This window comes from Heterodontus francisci, chromosome 1 (genome assembly GCF_036365525.1).
Source record: "Heterodontus francisci isolate sHetFra1 chromosome 1, sHetFra1.hap1, whole genome shotgun sequence".
NCBI lineage: Eukaryota > Metazoa > Chordata > Chondrichthyes > Heterodontiformes > Heterodontidae > Heterodontus > Heterodontus francisci.
In genome coordinates this window covers 201,894,340-201,921,144 of record NC_090371.1, presented here as the reverse complement: position 1 = coordinate 201,921,144, position 26,805 = coordinate 201,894,340, and the positions used below count along the sequence as shown (strand labels likewise).

General features: G+C 42.7%; 1 protein-coding gene across 3 annotated transcripts in view; it reads right to left on the bottom strand.

Moving 5' to 3' along the window:
- Positions 1–26,805, bottom strand: part of LOC137374316 (SH3 domain and tetratricopeptide repeat-containing protein 1) — a 126,669-nt gene that overhangs the window by 41,943 nt on the left and 57,921 nt on the right. For all 3 annotated transcript variants that reach the window (XM_068040177.1, XM_068040186.1, XM_068040193.1), the window contains 2 exons: positions 23,028–23,066; positions 12,019–13,716 (listed from right to left, as the gene is read on the bottom strand). In XM_068040177.1, coding sequence (XP_067896278.1) covers positions 12,019–13,716; positions 23,028–23,066 — 1,737 coding nt within the window. The remainder of the gene's footprint in view (positions 1–12,018; positions 13,717–23,027; positions 23,067–26,805) is intronic.

Genomic DNA, 26,805 nt, shown 5'->3' with positions numbered 1-26,805 from the left:
AGCTTCCTCACCTTCAATGTCCGGTGATAAAAGTCTATTGTGGGTTGAATGGGTCAGGAAATGGTCCTTTGTCTCCACAAGCACTGTCTGTTAGTATGGAAATGTTTTTTCCAGACATGGCTGATCTGTTTAACAAGTCATTTCCTCGCTCCAACAACAGTTTAAAATCAATGTTCATATGACAAAATTAATATGCCTCATTCCTGGCAGGTGGGGGTCTGCATGACAAAAGCAATACTATTTAGATGTAATAATTTGGGACGCATGCTTTCCACTGAATAAATAACTAGCCTACTGTTTAACCTATTTCAAGTCATGACAGCCAGATATAAAATGAGATAAAGTGGCAGTTAGTGCTTACTAAACTGTTTCAAACAGAGATCCTCCTGCTATGGCTGTAAGAAAGCAGAGAAAACCTAGATTTAAAAACATGCAATTTCAGAAATGTTGGGATGTAATTATTGAAAAATCACTATGACCTGTTTCATGCAACTACCTTCACTACTACAAAAGCTCACAAGCTGATGAGGCCACAGATGTCCGAGAGGCTGAACATTGTCTCAAACACCCTTGTACCTCCACATAAACTCTTGAGACTTGAGAAGAATCACAAAAGGTGCATGGATGAGGTTGCCCCAATATCCTGCACTTTAGAAGGCCAATGAGCCCTAATTTTAAAGGGTGCAATCTTTTGTGCCTGTTGCTGTACTCTAAGCAACTCTGCAACCAGGCAACAATTACAAAAGCTAAATACTGCTGACAATCAGAAAATGCGGGATGTACTCAGAAGGTCAGACAGCATCTGTGGAGAGAGAAACAGAGTTACTGTTTCAGGTCAATGATCTTTGAAAGATGTCAGGTACAGATGTTGCCTGTCCTGCTGAGTAGTTCATGCAACAGTTATTGCAGTTTACACTGCAAAGTACAAACCACATAACCTGAACAGTGAATAAAAATGGCTGAGAAACACAAACAACATTGTGCTTATTCTGCCTTCCAAATACATGGAACCTGAAATTCTGCAGTTCCACCATTCTGGGCCACTTATACCATTCTTCTGGAAATTCTACATCAAAGTTATGGCAGGATGTGGAAGAACCCCATGGAACTTCAGAGACATAGAGTCCTTGAAAATGGTTGGCAGAGTGCAGATAGCTCATATTCGGAAGGTGCTTCTCAAAACATGAAGCACACCAGGCAACATCTCTGAGGCATACGGTCAGGCACCTCTCCATGGTCAAAACAATTGAACTACTCCGTGAGCATGCTAAACTTCTGCTGAATGAACACCCAATACCTTGCAATCACTGTTACTCTGCTTTGCCTTTGTGCACGATTGCAGACGGGTTTCAGCCACTGTGTAGTGCACTAGCCAGAACTCTTCAGTAACTGGTTTCTCCAGTTTTCTGTCCCCATGAAAAAGTTGAGATACTGCATTGTCTCATGATGCAAGCACTATGATTGCTGCCAAGTAACACAGCATTGATGGCCAAAGGTAAATAATTTATGATTCCAAATTATCTGCACATCCAACCAGTGAAGTTCCTGGGACAGGACACCGAAGGTATAGAGGATAACTTGTGGGGTAGAAGGAATTGTGGGATTCATGAGTTACCATGGTCTTCAAGAGATAGCTTGTTTACCTTAGGAGTTGAAGAGCAGTTTCCCCAAATTAGTCTCAGGTGTTTTTCCCACTGTTGTTTTGCCTCACCCAAGAAATTACTTGATTAAGAATGTTCATGACTGCACCATAGCTGTATTGGGTGTCATGCAGGCCCCCACCTGTCAAAAATGAGGCATTAATTTCACCACATGAACATTGATTTTTAAACTGTTACTGGAGTAAAGAAAGAACTTGTTTTTTTTTAAAAAAACAGACCCTTGACTGGAAAGACATTTGCAAAGGTAACAGACAGTACTTGGAAAGGACAAAGTGGCCACTCCTGCTCCAAAGTAATCCACAATGGACTTTTGATTACCAGATGTTGAAGGTGGAGAGGATAGCTTTCCAGGTTAACTGCTAAGATGGCCGAATACACAAACAGATGTGGTCAAACCAGTTTAGTCACATGACTAACTGGCTGTTGGAATTTTTTGAATTTGAACTTGCCACGGAGAATTTGAACTCAAAGATGTTTGCTCCTGGACTGGAAAAAAACCTCTCTCCTGTCTGCTCATCTCTTTATCACCAGCTTTGGAATCCATTGAAGACACAGGAACCCCAAGAGAGAAAAGTCGCCTATAGTGAACAAGGTTTAAGAAGAATACTGGGCCCCAACAAAAAGCAAGAATTACCTACAAAAAAGAACTACCTACAAAAGGACTACAATGAGCTTGAAGCACAGTAACAAGAAACTTTTCTGATTGTCTCAAACCTTTCCACTTTATTGTTCTTCTGCTCTTTTCTGTCTCTATTTGCATGTGTGTATCACATTTGCATGCTAGCGTGGAGCACAGCGTGTATTCATAGGCATTAACCGAATTAGAGTTTAAGTTTAAGTTTTAATAAATTTCACTTTTCTTCTTTAAACCTAAAAAAGCCTGTTTATGCTCATTTCTTTGCCTTATAATTGGAAAGTGGCGAATAAGGATTCACCAAGGGGGAACTCAAAACACAGTGTGTTTAAAATTAAAATCCTGTTACAATAAGACCAGGTGGAGGCTGAGAAAGATCCCGAGACATCTTTCTCATCAGATCCTAACAGTGAGACTTGATGAGTAATGGTCTTTTTCTATTGTTCATTTATATGCTAATCCCTTATGGACTGATGGAATTGTCATGCAGGCCCCCACCTGCCAAGAATGAGGCATATTAATTTTGCCATATGGACATTAAACTTCAAAATGTTGCTGGGAAGAGGAGAAGGCCTGTTAAAAGGAATTGCCAGGCTTCCCCGGCCAGAAAGACATTTTTGCATTTTGGCAGACTGCGTTGGAACAAAGGAGCTATCCCCTGCTCCCATACAATACACAGTAGAAAGCTGGTCAAGCCAGTCGGTCACGTGACCAGCTGCTGGCCAACTTGGGGAGTTTTAAATTTGAGAAACAGTGTTTCAAGACAAAAAGCTCCCGGCTCTTGGACTGAGAACATCTCTCTCCTGTCGGCTCCCATCTTGTTCTCAGCAGCTTCGGAATCCATTGAAGACACATGAACCCCTCGAGAGAAAAGTCTCCTACAGTGAATAAGGTTTAAGAAGAATATTGGGCCCCAATGAAATGCAAGAATTACCTACAAGCAAGGACTCTATAGTGAGCTCGAAGAACCATAACAGCTCTTTAGATACTGCCTCAAACCTCTCCATTTTATTTTTCTCTTCAGCTCTTTTCTGTCCCTAACTGCATGTGTGTATCACATATGCATGCTATCATAGGCGCGTCGTGTATCCAAATGCGTTAACCGATTTAAAGTTTATGTTTTAATAAATTTCATTTTTCTTCTTTAAACCTAAGAAAGTCTGTTTGTGCTTGTCTCTTTGCCTTATAATTGGAAAGCGGTGAACAGGGATTCACCAAGGGGGAAACTCAAAACACAGTGTGTTTAAAATTAAACCCTGTTACAGTAAGACCAGGCGAAGGCAGAGAGGAACCCCTAGACACCTTTCTCACTTGGTCGTAACAGAATCCTAATGGCTACATGGGAGCAATTTATACATCCATGCATTCTTGAGAAGCTGCCTGTTTCAATAGCAGCTCTGGTGTCTGGCTGTCTGTGAAGAGTCTTGATGATGCTATGGATGCAGAGCATATAGAGGAACAGCCGATTCTGGGCAAATCTTATTGAGGCAGGATCGTGGGATTCTGAGGCACAGAAAATTTTATGAGGCTCTGCCAGAGGTATGGAACCTTGCTGGTAGCAGGCATGGAGAAAGGTCAGTTCGACATCTTGCTTTGTATTGTTCAGTTTTGGGTTCAGGAAGTGGTTCCAACACAGTACAGCTTTAGTAATACTGCACACTTACTAAATTTACAAGTCATTCTCCCGTGGCATTTCACATGGAGAGTCAAGATCTGTGCCAAAGTCTTATATCGATACTCCCAAAGAATGTGAAGATGTTACACTCTGAAACAATGGACTTCAGAAGCTACTACAACAAAATAAACTGAAAGTTTAGAAAAAAAATTGAATAAACTGGAAAGCTTAAGTTGGAACAAATTTGTTACACCATACAATCGCAATAGAAAAAATGAACCTAGAAAAGCCACATGCAACAGGGAAAGGGTACTGATAAATATTGCAGCAAAGCTAAGCAGGCACCAATGTGTTAATAAGTTAATCCAGCAGGAGACAAAGTGGGTAGCACTGAATTAATAAATACAGAAGCATGCACAGCAACAAGTCAATAACAGGCACCATTGAATGAAATGGAGCAGTGGGCACACCAACAAAGTGGAGCAGCAGGTATCTGCAAATGAATACATTATTATAGAAACAGATACTAATGAATTAATATCCCCTTCCTATCTTTGCTAACACTTCCTCTACCTATGGACTTTGAAAGTAAATTATATTTGCCAATTATAAAGGCAAGATAGAAAAACTATAAAGCCTCTTTCCACTAAACAAGAGGCTTTTAGTTCACTAAGATACTTAGGGCTGGATTTTTCTCTTCTCTCAAGTAGAATAGCTGCAGAATATGGAGCGAAATGGGGAGGGGGATGGGGAGGGTAGTATGGAGAATGTCTACCAACAATGCTGCCAGAAGTCTCACTCCACCCCTCCCTGGAGGGAAGTCAGTTGCCAATTCCTTTACTACCTTAGCACATTTAAAATGATAAATGGGGGTGAGCTAGACCATGGAAACTGGACTATTTTCTGACCTCCTCCCTCAACTGCTGCCAATCTAAGGGTGTTGCAAGCGAGGAGTGGCACTGCACCTTACCCAGTCTCAGGAATTCCACATTTACCATTAGGAGGAGCTCGTAGTGGGCACCTCTCCTCTCTTTAGGCCCATTAGATTCAGCTGGAGACCACTTGCTCAGCAACAGCTTCTATTTGTTATTTTCTTTAAACATTAAGGCATTTCTGTCCCCTTTAAGACTTCCTGCTCCTCACTGAAGTGCAAAAGTGATGCTGCAGCAAGACACCCACTAAATTGTTCCTGGGTATCAGCATAGGCTCCCTCTGTGTGGTGGAGCATCCATAGGCTTCTGGAGTAGAGAATTCCAAATACGCTCAACTGCCTGATTGAAGAAATTTCTCATCTCAGTCTTAAATCATTGACCTCTTATCCTGAGACTTTGTCTCCCAGTTTCAGACTCGCCAGCTAAGGGAAAACAGCCTCTCAGCATCTACCCTGTCAAACCCCCGCAGAATCTTATATGTTTCAAATGGGAAGAATCTTATCAGCCACCTGGAGGTGGGAGGGTGGGGAATTCCAGAACATCTTGCTTCGGGGCAGCTCGCCGACACATCCCCGCTATGAGCACTCTTGCCGGAAGCAGGGTCTGAACAGCATCAGCTATCCACCTGGCACCGGTGGATAGCTAATTACCAATTAAATGGTTACTTTGGGCAAATTGCTGATGCTGCCAGGATCTTCCTGGCAGTGGACGGACCCTCCCACTGAGGCCGATGCCCAGCAGGTGGATGGAGGTGGCCTCCCAGCAGCAGGGCTGGGGGTCCAGCAAAGCCTCCTTTGAATTCCCCCGACCTCACCCCACCCTCCCCAAACCAGAGTCGCGGGCATCAGAGGGTAACAGCTGCAGCCACAGGCCACCCTGTGGAGGGGCTCTCCCTTCACAAAGATATCCAGACAACTATGGCCGGAGTTTATTTTTAAGCATTCAGAAGTCTTCAGAAAGCACCTACATCTTGAGGTGCCCTCATGGTCCCCTACCTACAGTGGCAGTACCAACCTCTCCCGGTGGGGCTGCCAGCCACCCACAGCCTCAGCCGCTCCCATTACCCCTCCTACCTGCACAGCCCACCCACCATCCCTAATTAGATGGGGCTTCTGGAGGCAGTATATTAATTGGTCACCTCCACGACGATCATGCAGGCAGCTGAACCTTAGAAAACATTGGGGTTGGGACCAGGAAATGGTCCTGGCCCACATTTAGAAACGAAGGCAGTAAGATTCTGCTCAATTAGATCACCTTTCATTCTTCTAAACTGCAGAGATTATAGGCCAAATTGACTCGACCTCTCATCAGAGGACAACTCTCATCCAGGAATCAATCTAGAGAACCATTGCTGCACTGCCTCCAACACAAGTATATCCTTCCTTACATAAGGAGACCAAAACTGCATAGTGCTCCAGGTGTGGGCTCACCAAAGTCCTGTATGATTGTGGAAAGACTTCCTTACTCTTGTACTTCAGTCCCTTTGCAATAAAGGACAATATGCCATTTGCCTTTCGAATTGCTTGCTTGAGCACAAAAATAAAGGTTGACACTCCAATGCACTGCTGAGGGAGTGCTGCACTGTCAGAGGTGCTGTTTTTCAGATGAGACATTAAACCAAGACCTTGTCTGCCCTCTCATGTGGATTTAAAATATCTCATCGAGCTATGTCAAAAAAGAGCAAGGGAGTTATCCCTGGAGTCCTGGCTAATATTTACTCCTCAATCAACATCACACAAAATAGATTATCTGGTCACTATCACATTGCTGTTAGTGGAGTTTATTCATACTGCCTGCTGTGTTTCTTGCATTACAACAGTGACTACACTTCAAAAAGTACTTCATTGACTGTAAAGCACTTTAGACTTCTGGTGGTCATGAAAAGCGCTATATAAATGCAAGTTTCTTTTGCTGTACCTGGATGCTAATTAACTGTGTTTTTGGCATGAGTGCACCCAGATCTCTCTGGAAATTAACATTTAAAAAAGATTCACACCATTTAAAAAAAATTCTGCTTTTCTATTCTTCATACCAAAATGAATAATCTCATGTTTCCCACATTAACTCCATCTGGCACCATATTGTCCACTCACTTCACCAGTCTATATCCCTTTGCAGCCTCTGTGTCCTCCTCGCAGCTTACTGTCTTACCCAGCTTTGCATCATCAGCAAACGTGGATACATTATTCTCGGTACCTTTATTTAAATCATTAATGTAGATTATAAATAGTTGAGGCCCCAGCACCGATCCTTGCAGCACTCCACTAGTTACAGCCAGCCGACTTGAAAATGCCCCATTTATCCCTACTCTCTTCCTGTCCATTAACCAAGCCTCTATCCATGCTAATCTCAGAATCACAGAATTGTTACAGCGCAGAAGGAAGCCATTCAGCCCATCGTGTCTGCACCGGCTCTCTGAATGAGCAATTCGCCTCGTGCCACTCCCCTGCCTTCTCCCCATAACCCTGCACATTCTTCCTTTTCAGAGAACGGTCTGATTCTCTTTTGAAAGCCTCTATTGAACCTACCTCCACCACACTCTCAGGCAGTCCATTCCAGACATTAACCTTCGCTGAATGAAAAAGTTTTTCTTCATGTCGCTTTTTCTTCTTTTACCAATTACTTTAAATCTGTTCCATCTCGTTCTCGATCCTTTCACGTGTGGGAACAGTTTTTCCCTATCCACTCTGTCTGGACCCCTCATGATTTTGAATTGCTCAAAGCAATTCTCCTTTCGTCCTTCTCTTCTCCAAGGAAAACAGTCCCAACTTCTCCAGTCTATCTTCATAACTGAAGTTCCTCATCCCTGGAACCATTCTCGCGAATCTTTACTTTCTCCAGTGCCTTCACATCTTTCCTAAAGTGCTGTGCCCAGAACTGGACACAATACTCCAGCTGAGGCTGAACTAGTGTCTTATACAAATTCAACATAACCTCCTTGCTCTTGTACGCTATGCCCCTGTTAATAAAGCCTAAGACACTGTATGCTTTATTAATCACTCTCTCAACCTATCCTGCCACCTTCAATGACTTATGCACATAATGCCCAGGTCTCTCTGTTCCTGCACCCCTTCAGAATTGTACCCTTTATGATATATTGTCTCTCCATGTTCTTACTATCAAATGAATCACTTCACATTTCTCTGCATTGAACTTCATCTGCCACTTGTCTGCCCATTCCACCATCTTGTCTATGTCCTTCTGAAGTTCTACACTATCCTCCTCACAGTTCACAATGTTTCCAAGTTTCGTATCATCTGCAAATTTTGAAATGGTGTCCTGTACACCAAGGTCTAAGTCATTAATATACAGCAGGAAGAGCAAGGGTTGCAACACTGCTCTACAAATGTTCCTCCAGCCCGAAAACATCCATTAACCACTACTCTTTGTTTCCTGTCACTCAACCAATTTCATATCCATGTTGCTACCATCCTTTTTATTCCATGAGCTATAACTTTGCTCAAGTCTGTTCTGTGGCACTGTACCAAATGCCTTTTGGAAGACCATGTGCACCACAACAGCATTGCCCTCATCAACCCTCTCGGTTACCTCCTCAAAAAAAAAAACTCCAGCAAGTTAGTTAAACATGATTTCTCTTCATGAATCTGTGCTGGCTTTCCTTAATTAACCTACATTTGTACATGTGACTATTAATTTGGTCCCAAATTATTGTTTCTAGAAGTTTCCCCACCAAAGTTAAAGTGACTAGCCTGTCTTGGCTGGGCTTGTCTTTACATTTTTTTTGAACAAGGATGTAACATTTGCAATTCTCCAGTCTTCTGGCACCATCCCCGAGTCTAAGGAAGACTAGAAAATGATGGGCAGTGCCTCCGCAATTTCCACTCTCACTTCCCTCAGTATCTTTGGATGCATCTCATCTGGCCCTGGTGTTTTGTTAACTTTAAGTGTAGACAGCCTATCTAATATCTCATCCTTATCAATTTTAAATCCTTCTAATGTATTAATTACCTCCTCTTTCACTGTGGCCTGGGTAGCATCATTTTCCTTGGTAAAGACAGTTGCAAAGTATTCATTTAATACCTCAGCTATTCCCCCTGTCTCAATGCGTAAATCCCCCTTTTGGTCCTAATCAGCCCTACTCCACCTTTTATCATCCTTTTACTATTTATATGCCTATAGACTTTGGGAGTCGCTTTTATTAGCTGCCAGTCTCTTTGCATGCTCTCTCTTTGCTTCTCTTATTTGCTTTTTCACTTCCCCTCTAAACCTTCTATATTCAGCCTGGTTCTCTACTGTATTATCTACCTGACATCTGCCATAAGCACACTTTTTCTTCATCTTCATCTCTATCTCTTTGGTCATGCCGGGAGCTCTGGATTGGTTTGCCCTACCTTTCCCTTTCAAGGGAATTGACCTTGACTGTGCCCGACCTATCTCTTCTTTGAAGGGAGCCCAGTGTTCAGCTACTGTTCTTCCCGCCAACCTTTGATTGCAATTTATTCAGCCCAGATCCATTCGCACCCCATTTAAGTTTGCTTTCCCCCGTTTAATTATTCTTACTCGATATTGTTCTTTGTCCTTTTGCATAACCAACCTAAACCTTATGATACAATGATCACTGTCCCCTAAATGTTCTCCTACTGATATTTGATCCACTTGGCTCACCTCATTCCCAAGAACCAGGTCCAGCAGTGCCTCCCCTCTCATTGGACTAGGAAGTAGAAAATTTTCCTGAACATACTCTAGGAACTCTTGCTCCTGTCTGGCCTTTATACTATCACAGTCTATATTTGGATAATTAAAATCCCCCATTATAACTACTCTACAATTCTTGCATCTCTCTGTAATTTCCTTGCAAATTTGTTCCTCTTCATCCTTTCCACTAGTTGGTGGCCTATAGACTACACCGAGCAATGTAATTGCATCTTTTTTGGTCCTTAGTTCTAGCCAAATAGGTTTCGTCCTTGACCCCTCAGGGATTTCCTCTCCAGCACTGCAATGTTCTCCTTAATTAATAGCACCACTCCTCCCCTTCTTTTCTTTTTCTATCTTTCTTGATCACCATACATCCAGGAATATTAACACCCAGTCCTGCCAGTCTTTGAGCCAGGTCTCTGTTACAGCCACATCATATTTACACGTGGCAATCTGCATCTGTAACTCACCAATCTTATTAACCACACTCCGTGCATTCACATTAACCTCGATTCAGACTTTATTACTTTCTCCCTTACTCTGACCCGACCTAATAACTTACTATTCTCTACTCTAATGCGATCTATCTCCCCCAGTATTCTGTGCAGCTTGGTATTCCTCCCTGATATTTCCTCCTGGTTCCCACAACCCTGACAAGTTAGTTTAAACCCATCCCAATAGCAAATCACCCCGCAAGGAAATTTGTCCCAGCTCTTTTCAGGTGCAACCTGACTGGCCTATACAAGTCCCACCATCTCCAAAACTGGTCCCAGTGTCCCAGGAATCTAAAGCCCTCCCTCCTGCACCATCTTTCCAGCCACACATTCATCTGCACTCTCCAACTATTTCTATACTCACTGGCACTTGGGGCTAATATACTACCCCCAACCCCATGAGCCCTTATCTCGTGTAATAACCTTTTATGTGACATCTTGTTGAATCCTTATTGGAAATCCAAATATATTGCATCCACTGGTTTCCCTTTATCTACCCTGAGAGTTACATCTCAAAAACCTCAAATAGATTTGTCAGATGCAATTTCCCTTTAACAAAACCATATTGACTCTGCGTCATCATATTAATATTTTCTACGTAACTTGTTAACACTCCTTAATGGATTGCAGTATTTTCCTGATGACTTATGTCAGGCCAACTGGCCTGAAGTTCCCTGTTTTCTCTCCTTTCTTGAATAGCGGTGTTACATTTGCTACCTTCCAATTCCCTGGCACCATTCTAGAATCTAGGGAATTTTGGAAGATCAAAACTGATGCATCCACTATCGCCATCGTCTGGATGACAGCATTCCCTCCCATACAAAATGAGTGTATCAGCAATCTTGAATCTGACTGGCTTTCCATTGTTGCAACTGTTTTTTTTTATAAAAAGCTTTCCATTTGCAATTGCATTTTACTCCACACATTCTTTGATTTGAATAGATAATCAGTAATTTTCATAAAAAAAGAACTCTGCCAATACTTTGCTTCTTCACTCTTAGTTGCTGCTATTTAAAGCATCCAATTGTTAGGGCTAGGAGTTCTTTTGGGGGCTTTCAATTGTGCGGCATGTTTTAGATGAGGAAGGCAACTTCATAAGGGGACGACAAATCCAGGTGCATCAACACCCAAGATGTTTTGTCCGCACCGATCACTACCTTGAGCGCACATTTACAGGCCCCGATACATATAAACTGGACATGTCAGAACCAATGCGTCACTGATCTGTCCTGTTTTCTACAAGATGGTCTGCAGACAACATGGGGCAGCATGTTAACACTGTATGAAACTCTCTTGCTGTTCTATTCTCTCAAGCTACTACTGGTAACATCTACCACACCAGTACACACAAGTATCAACCAAATGGCATGTTGCAAGGGCCAACACTTTCATCATGTTCAACGGGGGTACAGAACTTCCAGATTCTCAAGTGCACAGCATAATAAATGGCACACATGTAGATATCAGGATTTCTCATACCAACCCTATAGCCTACAAGAACATCAAGAGTTTGCACTCAATTAATGTTAAGGTGGCATCTAACCACAGAAATATAATTATACATGGCAATGTTAACCAGGAAGTAGCCATGATGCCTTCATTATTTGACTGGCTATGGTTCCTGCAATTTTTGAAGAAACAACACTCGGTAACAGCAGAAAAGCACCTCTGGCACCTCCTCCTTTACCTTTCAGCCATAAAGCTCCTACACCTATGCATGCATAGAAGCTATCGATTGCAAAATGACTTATCTCTGCTGAAAACAGTCCGGCTAACAGCTACTGCTCTTTAAGCAAAAATGCAGGCAATTGACACCACTTGTAATAAAACAAGCGGAGGGTTGCACTGAAACATTTAAATGACCCGGCACTTGGGATTTGGGGTGGGGTCAACAACAAATGCAAGTCCCAACTGCCACACTCACACGACCTTAAAAGGGTCTTAAATGATAAGAATATATCTGTTTTGACAATATAAAAATATTTGGTAATAAATTATTTTCGTCTATAAAAAGGCAAGTACTTACTTTCAATAAGATTTGCTTTCAGTGCAATTAAAAGTGCCCATTCATAATAAAATATCCCATTTTCTTTTAATTCTTGTTCAATGTAGTACTGTCCCAGCATAATTAGAACCTGAATAAAATTTTCATCACAGGCAACATCTTGCAATTCAGAGAAGAGATGAATGGACTTTAAAAGAAATTGTTCTGAAAGACTATAGGCCTTTGACCAAAGACAGAGCAAACCAAAATTAGCATTGATAATAGCTTGGTTAAATTTCAGTCCTGAATCCACAGAGATTGATAGGGCTCTATGGTAGTTCTCAGCAGCTTCCTTGACATTTCCCATTCTTCTCATTGAGATCGCAACCATATTGTAAACAACCCCCTGTTGTACAGGGCAACCCTCAACAGATGGCAATTCCAGTATTGTGTTTAAAAAGGCAATGGCTTTAGAAGGTTGACTGTTCAGAATGTACAACCATGCAAGAGAAATAAGTGCATCGACCATCTCCTCAGTACTGGTGGAGACTTCTGTCTTAATGGCCATTTTCATGTCATGAATTGCTTTGCCATATATTCCATGCAGTTTGTAAATTTCTGACAAGCTGAGGTAAAGGGCGCGACTAATGCTGTCCCGTTCAAGGCTGTTTGCTAACGGAAGTGCCCATTTAAGGTAGGGCACTACTTGTGTCGGAATTATGGGAGTGACTCTACAGAGCTTTGAGGCCCCTTTCATGACAAAGTTTGCACTTTTCAAACAATCCATTAAAGTTCTATTAGGCTGCAGGCATGAAAGTTTTACACAGCTTATAGCAAGATTGGGCAGACATTTTTGATAATACAGTGATCCTAATGTAAAATGAAAGTCTAAAGAGATTCTCCTTTCTAACATTATGGTATTTCTCAAAAACTGCAGTCTTTCAATGAAAGGTAATGCATCTTCATACCGTTTAAGATTGATGTGAAGTTTAGCTAGAAGAAAGCAAGCCCTTGCTTCAGCATACATATTTCCTGACAGCACTGCCTTCCCTAAAACATATTTCAGAACTTCAGCTTCCATATCAGTAGTGCAGATGTAGTTTGGGATCCCCAACAATAAGGCTGCAATCTTCTCAAAAATGGCAGAGCACTTCTCTTTGTTTTTCTGTTTCAAGTATATAGCAACAAGGTTTGTATACAGAGCAATTAAGAGAAATAGGTCTGTGAATTGTCCTTTCATTACACATAGAGCCTCTTCAAAATAAACTCTTGCCTGAGAGTACTTTAGCTTCTTGGCACACATTCTGCCCAGTAGAAAACAGATTCTTGTTTGAGCCCATTGCATCTGTCTCTTTTTTGCTGCCTCCCTTGCCACCTCAAGGTAATGGACCACTTCTTCCTCTTCACTAAAGCCATAAAAGGTGGACTTTAGAAAGGAAAAACAGGAGTCATACAGATTTTTAAAATCCTCGCTGTATTCCTCATTATCCAGGATGACTAACAAAGGGTGAACTATTTCAGGATTGTCCAGGTCTCCTGTGCGGCCTACATAGAACCTGGGCTCCTGTGGCTCCTCAGAGAAAAGTCCATCCTCTTGGTCGCAAGTTACAGAATCCTCTTCAACAGTTTCCCTCCCATTGCCTATAGAGATAGAGTTTTTCTCTTTTAACCCATTTACAGCCTTATTCAGCTTGGCTTTCAACAATTCGATTTCTTGAGCACTTGGAGCTTGTTGTTCTCCTGTGAAGAAAAAATTGTTATTTACCATAAGAAACAGAAGCAAAGCTATAGCATAAAGCAGAAATCAGCAAATCTCGATTCCAACCCATTCCATATATATATATATATATATATATAGATAGTCATAGAGTCAGAGTTATATAGCACAGAAACAGGCCCTTCGGCCCATCGTGTCCGTGCCGGCCATCAAGCACCTAACTAATGTAATCTCAGACTCTTAAATATACTCTTAAAACACTCTACTATACTGTCATTGTACAATGAGAACATTTCAATTATTTTACAATTTACTTTATTTCTAAAACACACATAAAAGACAAAGAAGTTACATTTACCTATCAACTATTCAGAATTACCCACAGATTATTTAATACTAAAAAATCACAAGTACAGCTTCAGTAAGAGAGAGTCTGGTTTAAGAAAAGATTGTGACAACTTGCAAAAATATGGATTTAGTTCCATTTACACCATTGAAAAATTGCTATGGTAGAAATGTGGTATCCTTTTGTACTTCTATTATGGACAGAATATTTGTCAGGATGGGAACGGGTATATTATCCTCTGTACTTGATAATCCAACACACATTCGTGGAATGCAAAACTTTGCAGTGGAAGTCCAGAACTGGAATATTACCTGTTAAAGTATTTGTGAACATTTCTTTTCTGTGCCATTTTTAATAGTCCTTAAAATAAGTTGCACAAACACTAAAGAGTTGACCAGCACTTGACCAGAAATTTAGGAGCTACATTTCAACTCTGATCAATTGCATGGCACATTCATAAACTATCATGGAAATAATTGTGGTCTGTAAAGCATCTTGTCATCCTCATCAATCATTTAATCAGTTCCTAACCAATCATTTCTCCCAACTCATTTACTAAAAGCAGTTAAACAACATGATGTTAATGGCTTTTACTAGTTGTCTTTTCCACTTTTTGTTGGGGGGGGGGGGGGGAACAAATATTAATTTTTTTGCCTTGTTTAAACCTCTGGAGTTTTACTCAGTTAACTTTAGAATTCTGGAGAAACCTTCTTTGAGATTTACTTGTGGTTAATCACCTCTCTTTAGTGGCCAAGTATGCTAGGTGAGACCAAAGACTGGTCCATTTTGCTGCAAACCACACTTCACTTCCCACAACACTCGTCAGTCAAGGCCTAGATTGTAATCTCATTTTCATCTTAATGAAAACAAGTTCAGCTCTGCAAATCTCTTCCTGAAAGTAGGGTGTTCTAATGTGACCTTCCAAAAGAGTTACATGAAGTTGAAATTACCTGTTTAATTATATAGTCAAAATCAGTGCCAGAATCTGATTGGCCTTTCTGATAACAGCTTCACATTAAGCGGATACTTTCCTTGTCAATTTTTACGAAAGATATCCATTCATTATCAATTACAAACTCAAAACAGTTTAAATTGAAGTAGTGTGCCTCATTTAATAGACACAATGGACAGGATTTTTTGAGACAACTCATGCTCATCCTCCTCCTCTGGAGGAGTCAGCTGGCTCCACGCTACTCCCCTCTGGAGCACCAGGTTGTGCGATGTGATGCGGGATACCCTTGAGGGTGAGTAATGCAAAGTTGCCCCAGATCTACTGAGGTATCAAAACCTTATCTTCAGCAGGCCAACAACCTGCTTGATGGTGGCCCTTGTAGTCATATGGAAGCGGTTATGCATGTCCTCTACCTGCGTATTGGGGTTGTACAGAAGTCAGAAGTCATGACTTCAAAGGATACCCCTTGTCCCCCAGGTTCAGCCACAAAGACATTCAGGTGACCTGAAGAACTGAGGCAATTAGGACTGTCTAAGGATGTAAGAGTCAGGGCACCTTTCTGGAAACCTCGCTTACACCTGCATGAATCACTTACAGTGGTCACGCACAAACTGAACATTGAGCAAGTGGAAGCCCTTTCGGTTCAAAAAGGCACCCGACTGCTCTGAGGGAGCCTTAATGGCCACATGAGTACAATCAATGACCCCCTGCACCTGGGCAAATCCAGCCATGGCCCCAAAGCCACTGCCCTCTCTGTCTGACTGGCCTGATTGGTAGCAAACTTGATATATTAGCCATACAGTACATGGCATCCATCACCTACTTTATGCAGCGATGGCCCACTGACAGAGATTGCACAGAGATCTCCAGACGATCCCGAGAACGATTTGCCGGTGACAAAGTTGAGCTCCAAACATCACCTTTAAGACATCAAGCATCGGGTGGCTGCCACTTCCCAGTGGCCTCCGCTCCTGTTCCCTTGTTCCGCATAGCTCTGCCACTACTTCCATGGAAAGGCGTAGTCTGCATAGGCATCGGAGCTCGGACATCTCGATGAAGCTGAGCCTGTGCCAGTACACCAACTGAGCTGGGTAGCTCCTTCTGCGACCAAGCACCCTCATGCACCCTCCTCGTCCACCTCCAGTGGCTTCCTTGGGCAGCTGGAGCTCCTCTGGCCACTGCACAGCCACACCGTGTTGCTGCATGCCCATCTCTACTCCAATCTCCTCCTCACTGGTGGAGTCAGAGTCTGAAAACACTGCCTTGAGCCATTTAGGAACCTTTGCCCTGCCTCCAGTCGTTGCTTAGGACCTTGGTGACACCTTTCCAGCAGCAGATCACATCGGCCCCCACCTTTGCAAAGCCTCCAAACGTGATAGCTTGGCGTTGTTGAGGGCACACGGTGCAGACAGGTTCACAGACTTTCCATTTATCCTCACAACTCTGTTGGCGCCGATAACTCGCCTCGTTGCAGCAGGCGAGCCTCCTTGATTCCTATTCGCCACTGGTAAAATTGAAATCACCTGGCAAAATCTTGGTCTATTGGCTCATTAAAAGTCTGCCCGCCTCTGATCAGCGTTCCGCCACATTAGATACATTTGGGGGAAAAGAAATCAGCCGATGGCGGGACGACATCGGAGAGCCTGCCCAATGTGGGCAGATGTTATTTTACTGGCCTCCTGCCTCCACAAGGCCAGTTAAGTCCTAGCCAGTACAGCACCTTTATTTCAAAGACATATTGTGCCTTCTTCAGGCGACATTGAGCGTACAGCATTGAGTTCTTGGTACATAAGCACCTTGAGATTTTTACGGCATTAAAAGGTGCTATATATGCAAGTTGCTGTTGTAGTTCTGGGTTCCATAACACATACGTTAGCAATTCAGCCTGTAGGCAGTGCAGAGATGAGCAATGAGGCAGATTCCCAAAGGGAGGAGTTTTGAGAAACACTTTAATAAGCTCAGGTTCGTCAGCTTTATAAAGAGATGTCTCAAAGTGGATCTTAAAGAAGCACATAAAATACTTCTGAAGAAGGGTCACTGACCTGAAACGTTAACTCTGTTTCTCTTTCCACAGATGCTGCCTGACCTGAGTATTTCCAGCATTTCTTGTTTTTATTTCTTATAAAATACTTAATGGGTTGCAGAAGGTAACCTGGAAACAATACTTCCAGATATGCCAGGAAAGCAGGCCAAAAAGGTATTGATCCTTAGTTGACCAGAAAACTTAAAAGGGACAATGGGAAGGAATTCTTCATGCAGAATACTCTGGCACATACTAGAAAATTTGGGAGAGAGAGTAATCAGCAGTTGGAATGCGTAGCTCAGAAGAGTGGATAAAGCCAGGACACGGAAATCATTTAAGGAACAATTAAAAGCTGTATGGGAAGATGGTAAGGTTGCTATTCTGGAAGGATGCCATCAAAAGGACATAAGCGGTTTCTTCATCCAAAACTATGGGTTGAATTTTGTGCCCATGGCGGGGCTCTGGGCCGAAAAGGCATGGTGGTTCATAAGATCATAAGAACTAGGAGCAGGAGTAGGCCGTCCGGCCCCTCGAGCCTGCCCCGCCATGCAATAAGATCATGGCTGATCTTTTCGTGGACTCAGATCCACTTACCCGCGCTCTCACCGTATCCCTTAATTCCTTTATTGTTCAAAAAGATATCTACCTTAGCTTTAAAAACGTTTACTGAAGAAGCGTCAACTACTTCACTGGGCAAGGAATTCCATAGATTAACAACCCTCTGAGTGAAGAAGTTCCTTCTTAATTCAGTCCTAAATCTGCTCCCTCTAATCTTGAGGCTATGCCCTCTTGTCCTAGCTTCACCTGCCAGTGGAAACATCCTCTCTACTTGTATCTTATCTATTCCCTTCATAATTTTATATGTTTCTATAAGATCCCCCCTCATTCTTCTGAACTCCAATGAATATAATCCCAATCTACTCAGTCTCTCCTCATAAGCCAACCCCCTTAACTCCGGAATCAACCTAGTGAACCTCCTCTGCACCCTCTCCAGTGCCAGTATATCCTTTCTCAAGTAAGGAGACCAAAACTGCACACAGTACTCCAGGTGCGGCCTCACCAGTACCTTATACAGCTGCAACATAACCTCTCTGCTTTTAAACTCAATCCCTTTAGCAATGAAGGACAAAATACCATTTGCCTTCCTAATTACTTGCTGTAACTGCAGACCAACCTTCTGCGATTCATGCACAAGGACACCTAGGTCCCTCTGCATAGCAGCATGCTGCAACTTTTTACCATTCAAGTAATAATCCTTTTTACTGTTACTCCTATCGAAATGAATGACTTCACATTTATTAATATTGTATTCCATCTGCCAGACCTTTGCCCACTCACTCAATGTATCTATGTTCCTCTGCAAAGTTTCACAGTCATCTGCACACTTTGCTCTGCCACTCATCTTAGTGTCATCTGCAAACTTTGACAACCTACACGTGGTCCCCAACTCCAAATCATCTATATAAATTGTAAATAATTGCGGTCCCAACACCAATCCCTGAGGCACACCACTAGTGACTGATTGCCAACCAGAATAGCACTCATTTATCCCCACTCTCTGCTTCCTGTTAGTCAACCAATCCTCTATCCATGCTAATACTTTACCCCTAACGCCATGCATCCTTATCTTATGCAGCAGCCTCTTGTGCGGCACCTTGTCGAAGGCCTTTTGGAAATCTAGGTACACCACATCCACTGGGTCCCCATTGTCCACCTTGCTCATAATGTCATCATAGAATTCCAAAAGATTTGTCAAGCATGACCTGCCCTTCATGAACCCATGCTGCGTCTGCCCAACGGGACAATTTCTATCGAGATGCCCTGCTATTTCTTCCTTGATAATAGACTCAAGCATCTTCCCCACTACAGAGGTTAAGCTAACCGGTCTATAATTCCCCATCTTTTGTCTACCTCCCTTTTTAAACAGTGGCATCACATCTGCTGTTTTCCAATCTGCTGGGACTACCCCAGAGTCCAGCGAATTTTGGAAAATTACCGCCAGTGCACCTGCTATTTCTCCCGCCATCTCTTTTAGTACCCTGAGATGCATTCCATCAGGGCCAGGAGACTTATCAATCCTTAGCTCCATTAGCTTGCCCAACACTACCTCTTCCGTAATAATGATTGTTTCCAGGTCCTCACCTACGTTCATCTCTTTGTCAATTACTGGCATGTTATTAATGTCCTCCACTGTGAAGACCAATACAAAATACCTGTTTAATGCCTCGGCCATTTCATCATATCCCATAACTAAATTCCCCTTCTCATCCTCTAAAGGATGAACGTTTACTTTAGCCACTCTTTTTCGTTTTATATATTTATAGAAACTTTTGCTATCTGTCTTTATATTCTGTGCTAGTTTTTTCTCATGTTCTTACTTTTCTTTACAGCTCTTTTTGTGGCTTTCTGTTGACCTTTAAAGTTTTCCCAATCTTCTAGTTTCATGCTGTTTTTGGCCACTTTGTATGCCTTCTCTTTCAATTTGATAGCCTCCCTTATTTCCTTAGACACCCATGCAGATTACCCCTTTTCTTCCAGTCCTTCCTTTTCACTGGAATATACTTTTGCTGAGCACTTTGAAAAATTGCTTTGAAAGTCCTCCACTGCTCGTCAACTGTCCCACCATAAAATCTTTGTTTCCAGTCTACATTAGCCAAGTCCTCCCTCATTCTATTGTAGTCCCCCTTGTTCAAGCGCAGGACCCTGGTATTGGATTTTATCTTCACACTCTCCATCTGTATTCTAAATTCAACCATACTGTGATCACTCCTTCCAAGAGGATCCCTAACTATGAGGTCATTAATTATTCCTGTCTCATTACACAGGACTAGATCTCGGATAGTTTGCTCCCTTGTCGGTTCCATTACATAGTGTTCAAGAAAACTATCACGGATACACTGAACGAACTCCTCCTCAAGACTACCCTGACTGAGCTGGTTCGACCAATCTACATGTAGATTAAAATCCCCCGTGATAATTGCCGTACCATTTTTACAGGCATTAGTTATTTCTTTGTTTATTGCCCGCCCCAATGTGATGTTATTATTTGGTGGGCTATAGACTACGCCTATCAATGACTTTTTCTTCTTATAGAGTTTCTAATTTCCACCCAAATGGATTCAACCTCATTCTCTATAGAACCTATATCATCTCTCAGCACCGCCCTGATGTCATCCTTGAATATCAGAGCTACACCACCTCCCTTACCTTCCTGTCTGTCCTTCCGAATAGTCTGGTACCCCTGGATATTTAACTCCCAGTCGTGACCAACCTGTAACCATGTCTCCGTAATGGCTACCAAATCATATTCATTCGCAATGATTTGTGCCGTTAACTCATCAACCTTGTTACGAATGCTACGAGCATTCAGGTAAAGTACCTTTATGCTAGCTTTCTTACCCTCATGATTTCCAACATCTCCAATAATAACTCCTGAGTTATCCTTCCTTTCTGCTTCTTTCATAGTCTGCCTTGAACTTAAACCCTCCTGCACATATGTTAACCTGCTGCTTACCTTTTTATTTACCATCATACTCCCTGTCGTTTTCCTTTTCCCTTCCCCCCGACTCACTAGTTTAAAGTCCTAGAGACCACCCTATTTATCCGTTTCGCTAGAACACTGGTTCCAGATCGGTTCAGGTGGAGACCGTCCCATCGGTACAGATCCCCCCGGTTCCAAAACTGATGCCAATGCCCCATGAAATGGAACCCCTCTTTCCCATACCACTCCCTTAGCCACGTGTTTACTTCCCTAATATTCTTATCCCTAAGCCAATTTGCACGTGGCTCGGGCAGTAATCCGGAGATTATGACCCTCGAGAACCTGTTCCTTAATTTCGTTCCTAGTGCTTTATAATCCCCAAACAGGTCCTCCATCCTAGCCTTGCCTATGTTGTTAGTCCCAACGTGGACCACAACAACTGGATCCTCCCCCTCCAATATCCTTTCAAGCTGGTCAGAGATGTCCTGCACCCTGGCATCGGGCAGGCAACACACCATGCGGGACTCCAGATCCGGCATGCAAAGGATACTATCTATCCCCCTAATTATAGAATCCCCTATAACTACCACTTGTCTTTTTGCTCCCCACTCTTGAATGGCCTTCTGCACCATGGTGCCATGGTCAGTTGGCTCATCCTCCCCGCAGCCCTTTTCCTCATCCACACAGGGAGCAAGTATCTCGTACCTGTTGGATAAGATCAAAGGCTGAGGCTCCTCCACTCCTGAACTAAGGATCCCCCTACCTGCCTCACTTGCAATCACACCCTGTTGTCCCTGATCACTAACTGAATTTGAATTACTTAATCTACCAGGTGTGACTGCCTCCTGAAACAAAACGTCCAGGTAACTCTCCCCCTCCCGGATGTGCCGCAGTGTTTGAAGCTCAGATTCCAGATCATCAACTCTGAGCCGGAGCTCTTCCAGCAACCAACACTTGCTGCAGATGTGGTCCCTGCCGTTCACAATGGGGACAGCCAGCTCCCACATCATACAGCTACAGCACATCACCTGCCCAGCCATCTCTACTTAATTACTTTATTACTTCATATAAATTTATGAGTTAAATACTTTGATACTTCTCTGCTATGGTCTTTTTCAAATAACCAATTAATAGATAAAGCAAAAAAAAGTAAAAAAAAAGTAAATTATTAACCAATCACATGATACAGAAGGAAAAAAAAAAAAACTTACCTTATCAACACACCAGTCCTTTTTTTTGGTTAGAGGAGGAGGGCGGGTGGGATACACTACACGTGTAGTGTCTCGGGTTCAGCCACTGCCCAAATATATAGGTTTTTACTTACCCAGCAGTCCCCTGGTCCGCCGAACCTGAAACTGACTTCCCAGCTGTTAACTCGCTCGCACTATCTCTGCTTCCGAAAAAGCTCCTTGGCCAGCTGGAGCCGCACCCCCCCAGCACGATTCTACGGCAGCAGGTCCATTAAAAGCCCAGTGCCGGGACCCCTGTCCCTTTAAAGTCAAGGATTCCACCTGCAAGAGCTGCCAGTCAATCATAGGGCCAGCAGCTTAGCAGTGCCACCAAGAGCTGTGGCCCCTCCTAGTACTGCAAGAGGACTTCGACCCAGGTCCAGCGCTACAGCCTGAATCGAAGGTGAGTGAGATGGGGTCACCACAACCAGACCTGCAGGCTCGGCAAGCTGAGGTCGGGGTAGTTGAGGGGGGGGGGGGGGGGGGGGGTGGGTGGGGTGGGGTATTGGTTCAGGGAGGTGGAGGTTTTCCAAGCGGGGCCCTGCGTGGAAAAGACGGCTTCAGCCTATCCCACTCCCAACAAGTGGTTAGCACCGCAGCCTCACAGCTCCAGAGACACCGTTTCGATTCTGGGTACTGCCTGTGCAGAGTTTGCAAGTTCTCCCTGTGACCGCGTGAGTTTTCGCCAGGTGCTCCGGTTTCCTCCCACAGCCAAAGATTTGCAGGTTGATAGGTAAATTGGCCATTATAAATTGCCCCTAGTATAGGTAGGTGGTAGGGGAATTGTGGGGATGCGAGAGGGTAATGGGATTAATATAAAAGGGTGGTTGATGGTCGGCACAGACTCGGTGGGCCGAAGGGCCTGTTTCGGTGCTGTATCTCGAAATAAATAAAGAAATAAATAAATAAAATGGCATTGCAATGGGCCCTCCACCCCTCTGCCTCCCGTTGCAATTGTATGGACCACCACCCCCACACATCTCCACCTCAGGAGCGCCCACAAAATTCAGTCCTATCTGGGCAATAAAAAATAAGGCACATTTGAACAAAATAAATTCACAAGCTGTTTCATGCATTCCAAATGACCAAATACAAATTTGACAAACTTTTGATCAAAAGGATGTTCCTTTTTTCCACCCACAAATTTAGAGACTTACCATTTTTACATATATAGCAAAAAAAAAACCTCTGTAAATTTATGGATGCAAGAAAATCTGAAGGTCAAATGAACCCATATGAATAAGTGATATCCCTTATGTAAGGGAGCGTTCAACTTACATTAAATTGATTCTTATTTTATTACCTTTTTCATCTTCTTGTGAATTCAATGGTCCCAGTTTATCTGGATATAAATATAACACAATAGTGAGGAGTGAAGCACACACTTCTTTAGTCTGTTAGATGAATGCAAAGCAGGCTTTATAACACAGATTTAATGAACAGTAAAATAAAAGCAAAATACTGCGGATGCTGGAAATCTGAAATAAAACCAAGAAACGCTGGAACCACTCAGCAGGTCTGGCAGCATCTGTGGAAAGAGAAGCAGAGTTAACGTTTCGGGTCAGTGACCCTTCTCCGGAACTGACAAATATTAAAAATGTCACAGGTTATAAGCAAGTGAGGTGGGGGTGGGGCAAGAGATAACAAAGGTGGTGGTGTAGATTGGACAAGGCCCATTTACCTCCTCTCTCCTCACTATCCCAGGCCCCAAACACTCCTTTCAGTTGAAGCAGCAATTTACCTGTATTTCTTTCAATGTAGTATACTGTATTCGCTGCTCACAATGTGGTCTCCTCTACATTGGGGAGACCAAGCGCAGACTGGGTGACCGCTTTGCGGAACACCTCCGCTCAGTACGCAAGCAGAACCCTGAGCTTCCGTTTGCTTGCCATTTCAACACTCCCCCCCCACCCCCACCGCTCTCATGCTCACATCTCTGTCCTGGGATTGCTGCAGTGTTCCAGTGAACATCAACGCAAGCTCGAGGAACAGCATCTCATCTACCGATTAGGCGCACTACAGCCTGCCGGACTGAACATTGAGTTCAATAATTTCAGAGTATCACAGCCCCCCATTTTACTTTCATTTTTAGTTGTTTTTTCTTTTTTACAACCTTTTTTTGCATTTATTTCATTTCATCTTAGTTTGTTCAGTTTGCTTACCCACTGTTTTTTTTCATGTTTGCACTTGCTGCTGTTCAATATTCAGTCCGTTAACACCTTTTCTGTACTAATGCTTTGTCTTTCAACACACCATTAACATATTGTTTGCCTTTGCTCCGTGACCTTTTGGTCAGCTATGTGGCCTTGTCCAATCTACACCTTCTCCTTTGTTATCTCTTGCCCCACCCCCGCCTCACTTGCTTACAACCTGTGACATTTTTAATATTTGTCAGTTCCGAAGAAGGGTCACTGACCCGAAACGTTAACTCTGCTTCTCTTTCCACAGATGCTGCTAGATCTGCTGAGTGGTTCCAGCATTTCTTGTTTTTATTTAATGAACAGTACATGCTTTTATAATAAGGAAAATGACAGAGAACACCCCAAAAAGGTGGCTGACAGCTTAATGTTTTAATAATACCTTAATATCTTACATCTTTCCCAATTAAACACATTTAATGCAACAAAATGAAAAAACTAATATATGTAGGAACATTATATCAAAGATTTCTATTTAAAGGGAAGTTATTGCAATTCTCTGTTGAGCTGCTGTTGAGATGGAATTGCCAGAAATTGCCAGCTTGAAAAACTGCCCTGCTGGTGAATCTGGCAGTTTTACACTACAGCAGATATTCTAGCCTCTGCAGTGTGAACTAGTTTTTGATTTTAGCTTTAAATGCAAAACCCAAAATTGAATAAGAACTGGTCTGCCAGATATGAGTGCACATTATTCGACAGTCCCGTTCAAAAGCTATATTGGGTGCAGACAATCAGAGATCCAGGATGGATTAATGGGTATTGACCAGAAGGGCTAATAATGAATCATAGTGAAGTATACATGGCCCATGGTGAAAAAAGCAGTTTAAATGAAAGGGGTAAACTGGAGAAAAGCAGCATATACTGTACTATGTGGGGGCAGGGCACTACTGATTGAAGAAACACCAATGTGTAATTATAACTGGCATGAGAAGCATCTTGGATGGATTGAGAGCCTGAAGCCAGCGAACAGCTGGACATCTTTTTGAAATTTCAAATAAAATACGACCTCCTCCGTAATTATGAATAAGCTAGAATTTCTTGTAGTGCAACTCCTTTATTCAAAAAGGGAGACAGAAAGCAGGAAACTACAGGCCAGTTAGCTTAACATCTGTCATAGGAAAAATGTTAGAAGCTATTATTAAAGACGTTATGGCAGGGCACTTAGAAAAATTCAAGGTAATCAGGCAGAGTCAACATGGTTTTACGAACATACGAATTAGGTGTAGAAGTAGGCTACTCGGCCTCTCGAACCCACTCCGCCATTCAAAAGGTTCATGGCTGAACTGATTATCCACATTTCCACCTACTCCCAATAACCTTTCACCCCCTTGCTTATCAAGGATTTTGTGAAAGGGGAATCATGTTTAACCAATTTATTGTAATTCTTTGAAGAATTAACGTGCTGTGGATAAAAGGGAACTGGTGGAAATACTGTACTTAGATTTCCAGAAAGCATTTGATAAGGTGCCACATCAAAGGTTATTGCAGAAAATAAAAGCTCATGGTGTAGGGGGCAACATATTGGCATGGACAGAAGATTGGCTAGCTAAAAGGAAACAGAGTAGGCTTAAATGGGTCATTTTCTGATTGGCAAGATGTAATGAGTGGTGTGCTGCAGGGATCTGTGCTGGGGCCTCAACTTTTTACAATTTATATACATGACTTGGATGAAGGGACCAAAGGTATGGTTGCTAAATTTGATGACACAAAAATAAGTAGGAAAGTAACTTGTGAAGAGGACATAAGGAGGCTACAAAGGGATATAGATATGTTAAGTGAGTGGGCAAAGATCTGGCAAATGGAGTATAATGTGAGAAAGTGTGAAATTGTCCATTTTGGCATGAAGAATAAAAAAAATTATCTAAATAGTGAGATATTGCAGAGCTCCGAGATACCAAGTGATCTGGGCATCCTAGTGCATAAATCATAAAAGGTGAGCATGCAGGTACAGCAAGTAATTAGGAAAGATCATAGAATGTTATCGTTTATTGCGAGGTGAATTGAATACAAAAGTAGGGAGGTTATGCTACAGTTATACAGGGCATTGGTGAGACCACATCTGGAGAACTGTGTACAGTACTGGTCTCCTTATTTAAGGAAGGATGTAAATGCGTTGGAAGCAGTTTAGAGAAGGTTTACTAACTTAATACCTGGAATGGGAGGGTCGTCTTAGGAGGAAAGGTTGAACAGGCTAGGCTTGTATCTGCTGGAGCTAAGAAGAGTAATAGGCGACTTGATTGAAACATGTAAGATTCTGAGGGGTCTTGACAGGGTAGATGTGGAAAAGATGTTTCCTTCTGTGGGAGAATCTAGAACTAGGGGTCAATGTTTAAAAATAAGGGGTCACCCATTTAAGACAGAGATGAGGAGAAAGGTTTTCTCTCAGAGGGTCGTGAGTCTTTGGAACTCTCTTCCTCAAAAGATGGTGGAAGCAGATTCTTTGAATATTTTTAAGGCAGAGATAGATAGATTCTTGATAAGCAAGGGGGTGAAAGGTAATTGGGGGTCAGCGGGAATGTGGAGTTGAGGTTACAATTAGATCAGCCATGATCTTATCGAATGGCGGAGCAGGCTTGAGGGGTCGTGTGGCCTACTGCTGCTCCTAATTCGTATGTTCGTTTAAGACAGAAGCCATCACATTCAGTCTCCACCATAAATTCTGCTCCTGCTCACTCACATCTTCTTCCAGGTGTCTCCCAAAGTCAGGCAGACAATATACAACCTGAAACCAGGGGCAGGATTTCGGGGTTTTTTGTCAGGACCACAAAGTTGGGGTCACGACCCTGCACTGTGTGGGGAAACAAACAAACAAAGCCATCCAGCCATGATTTTCCCTGAATTGGCCAATAAATGGCGAATGGGCAGGCTTGCCATTCAATTAAG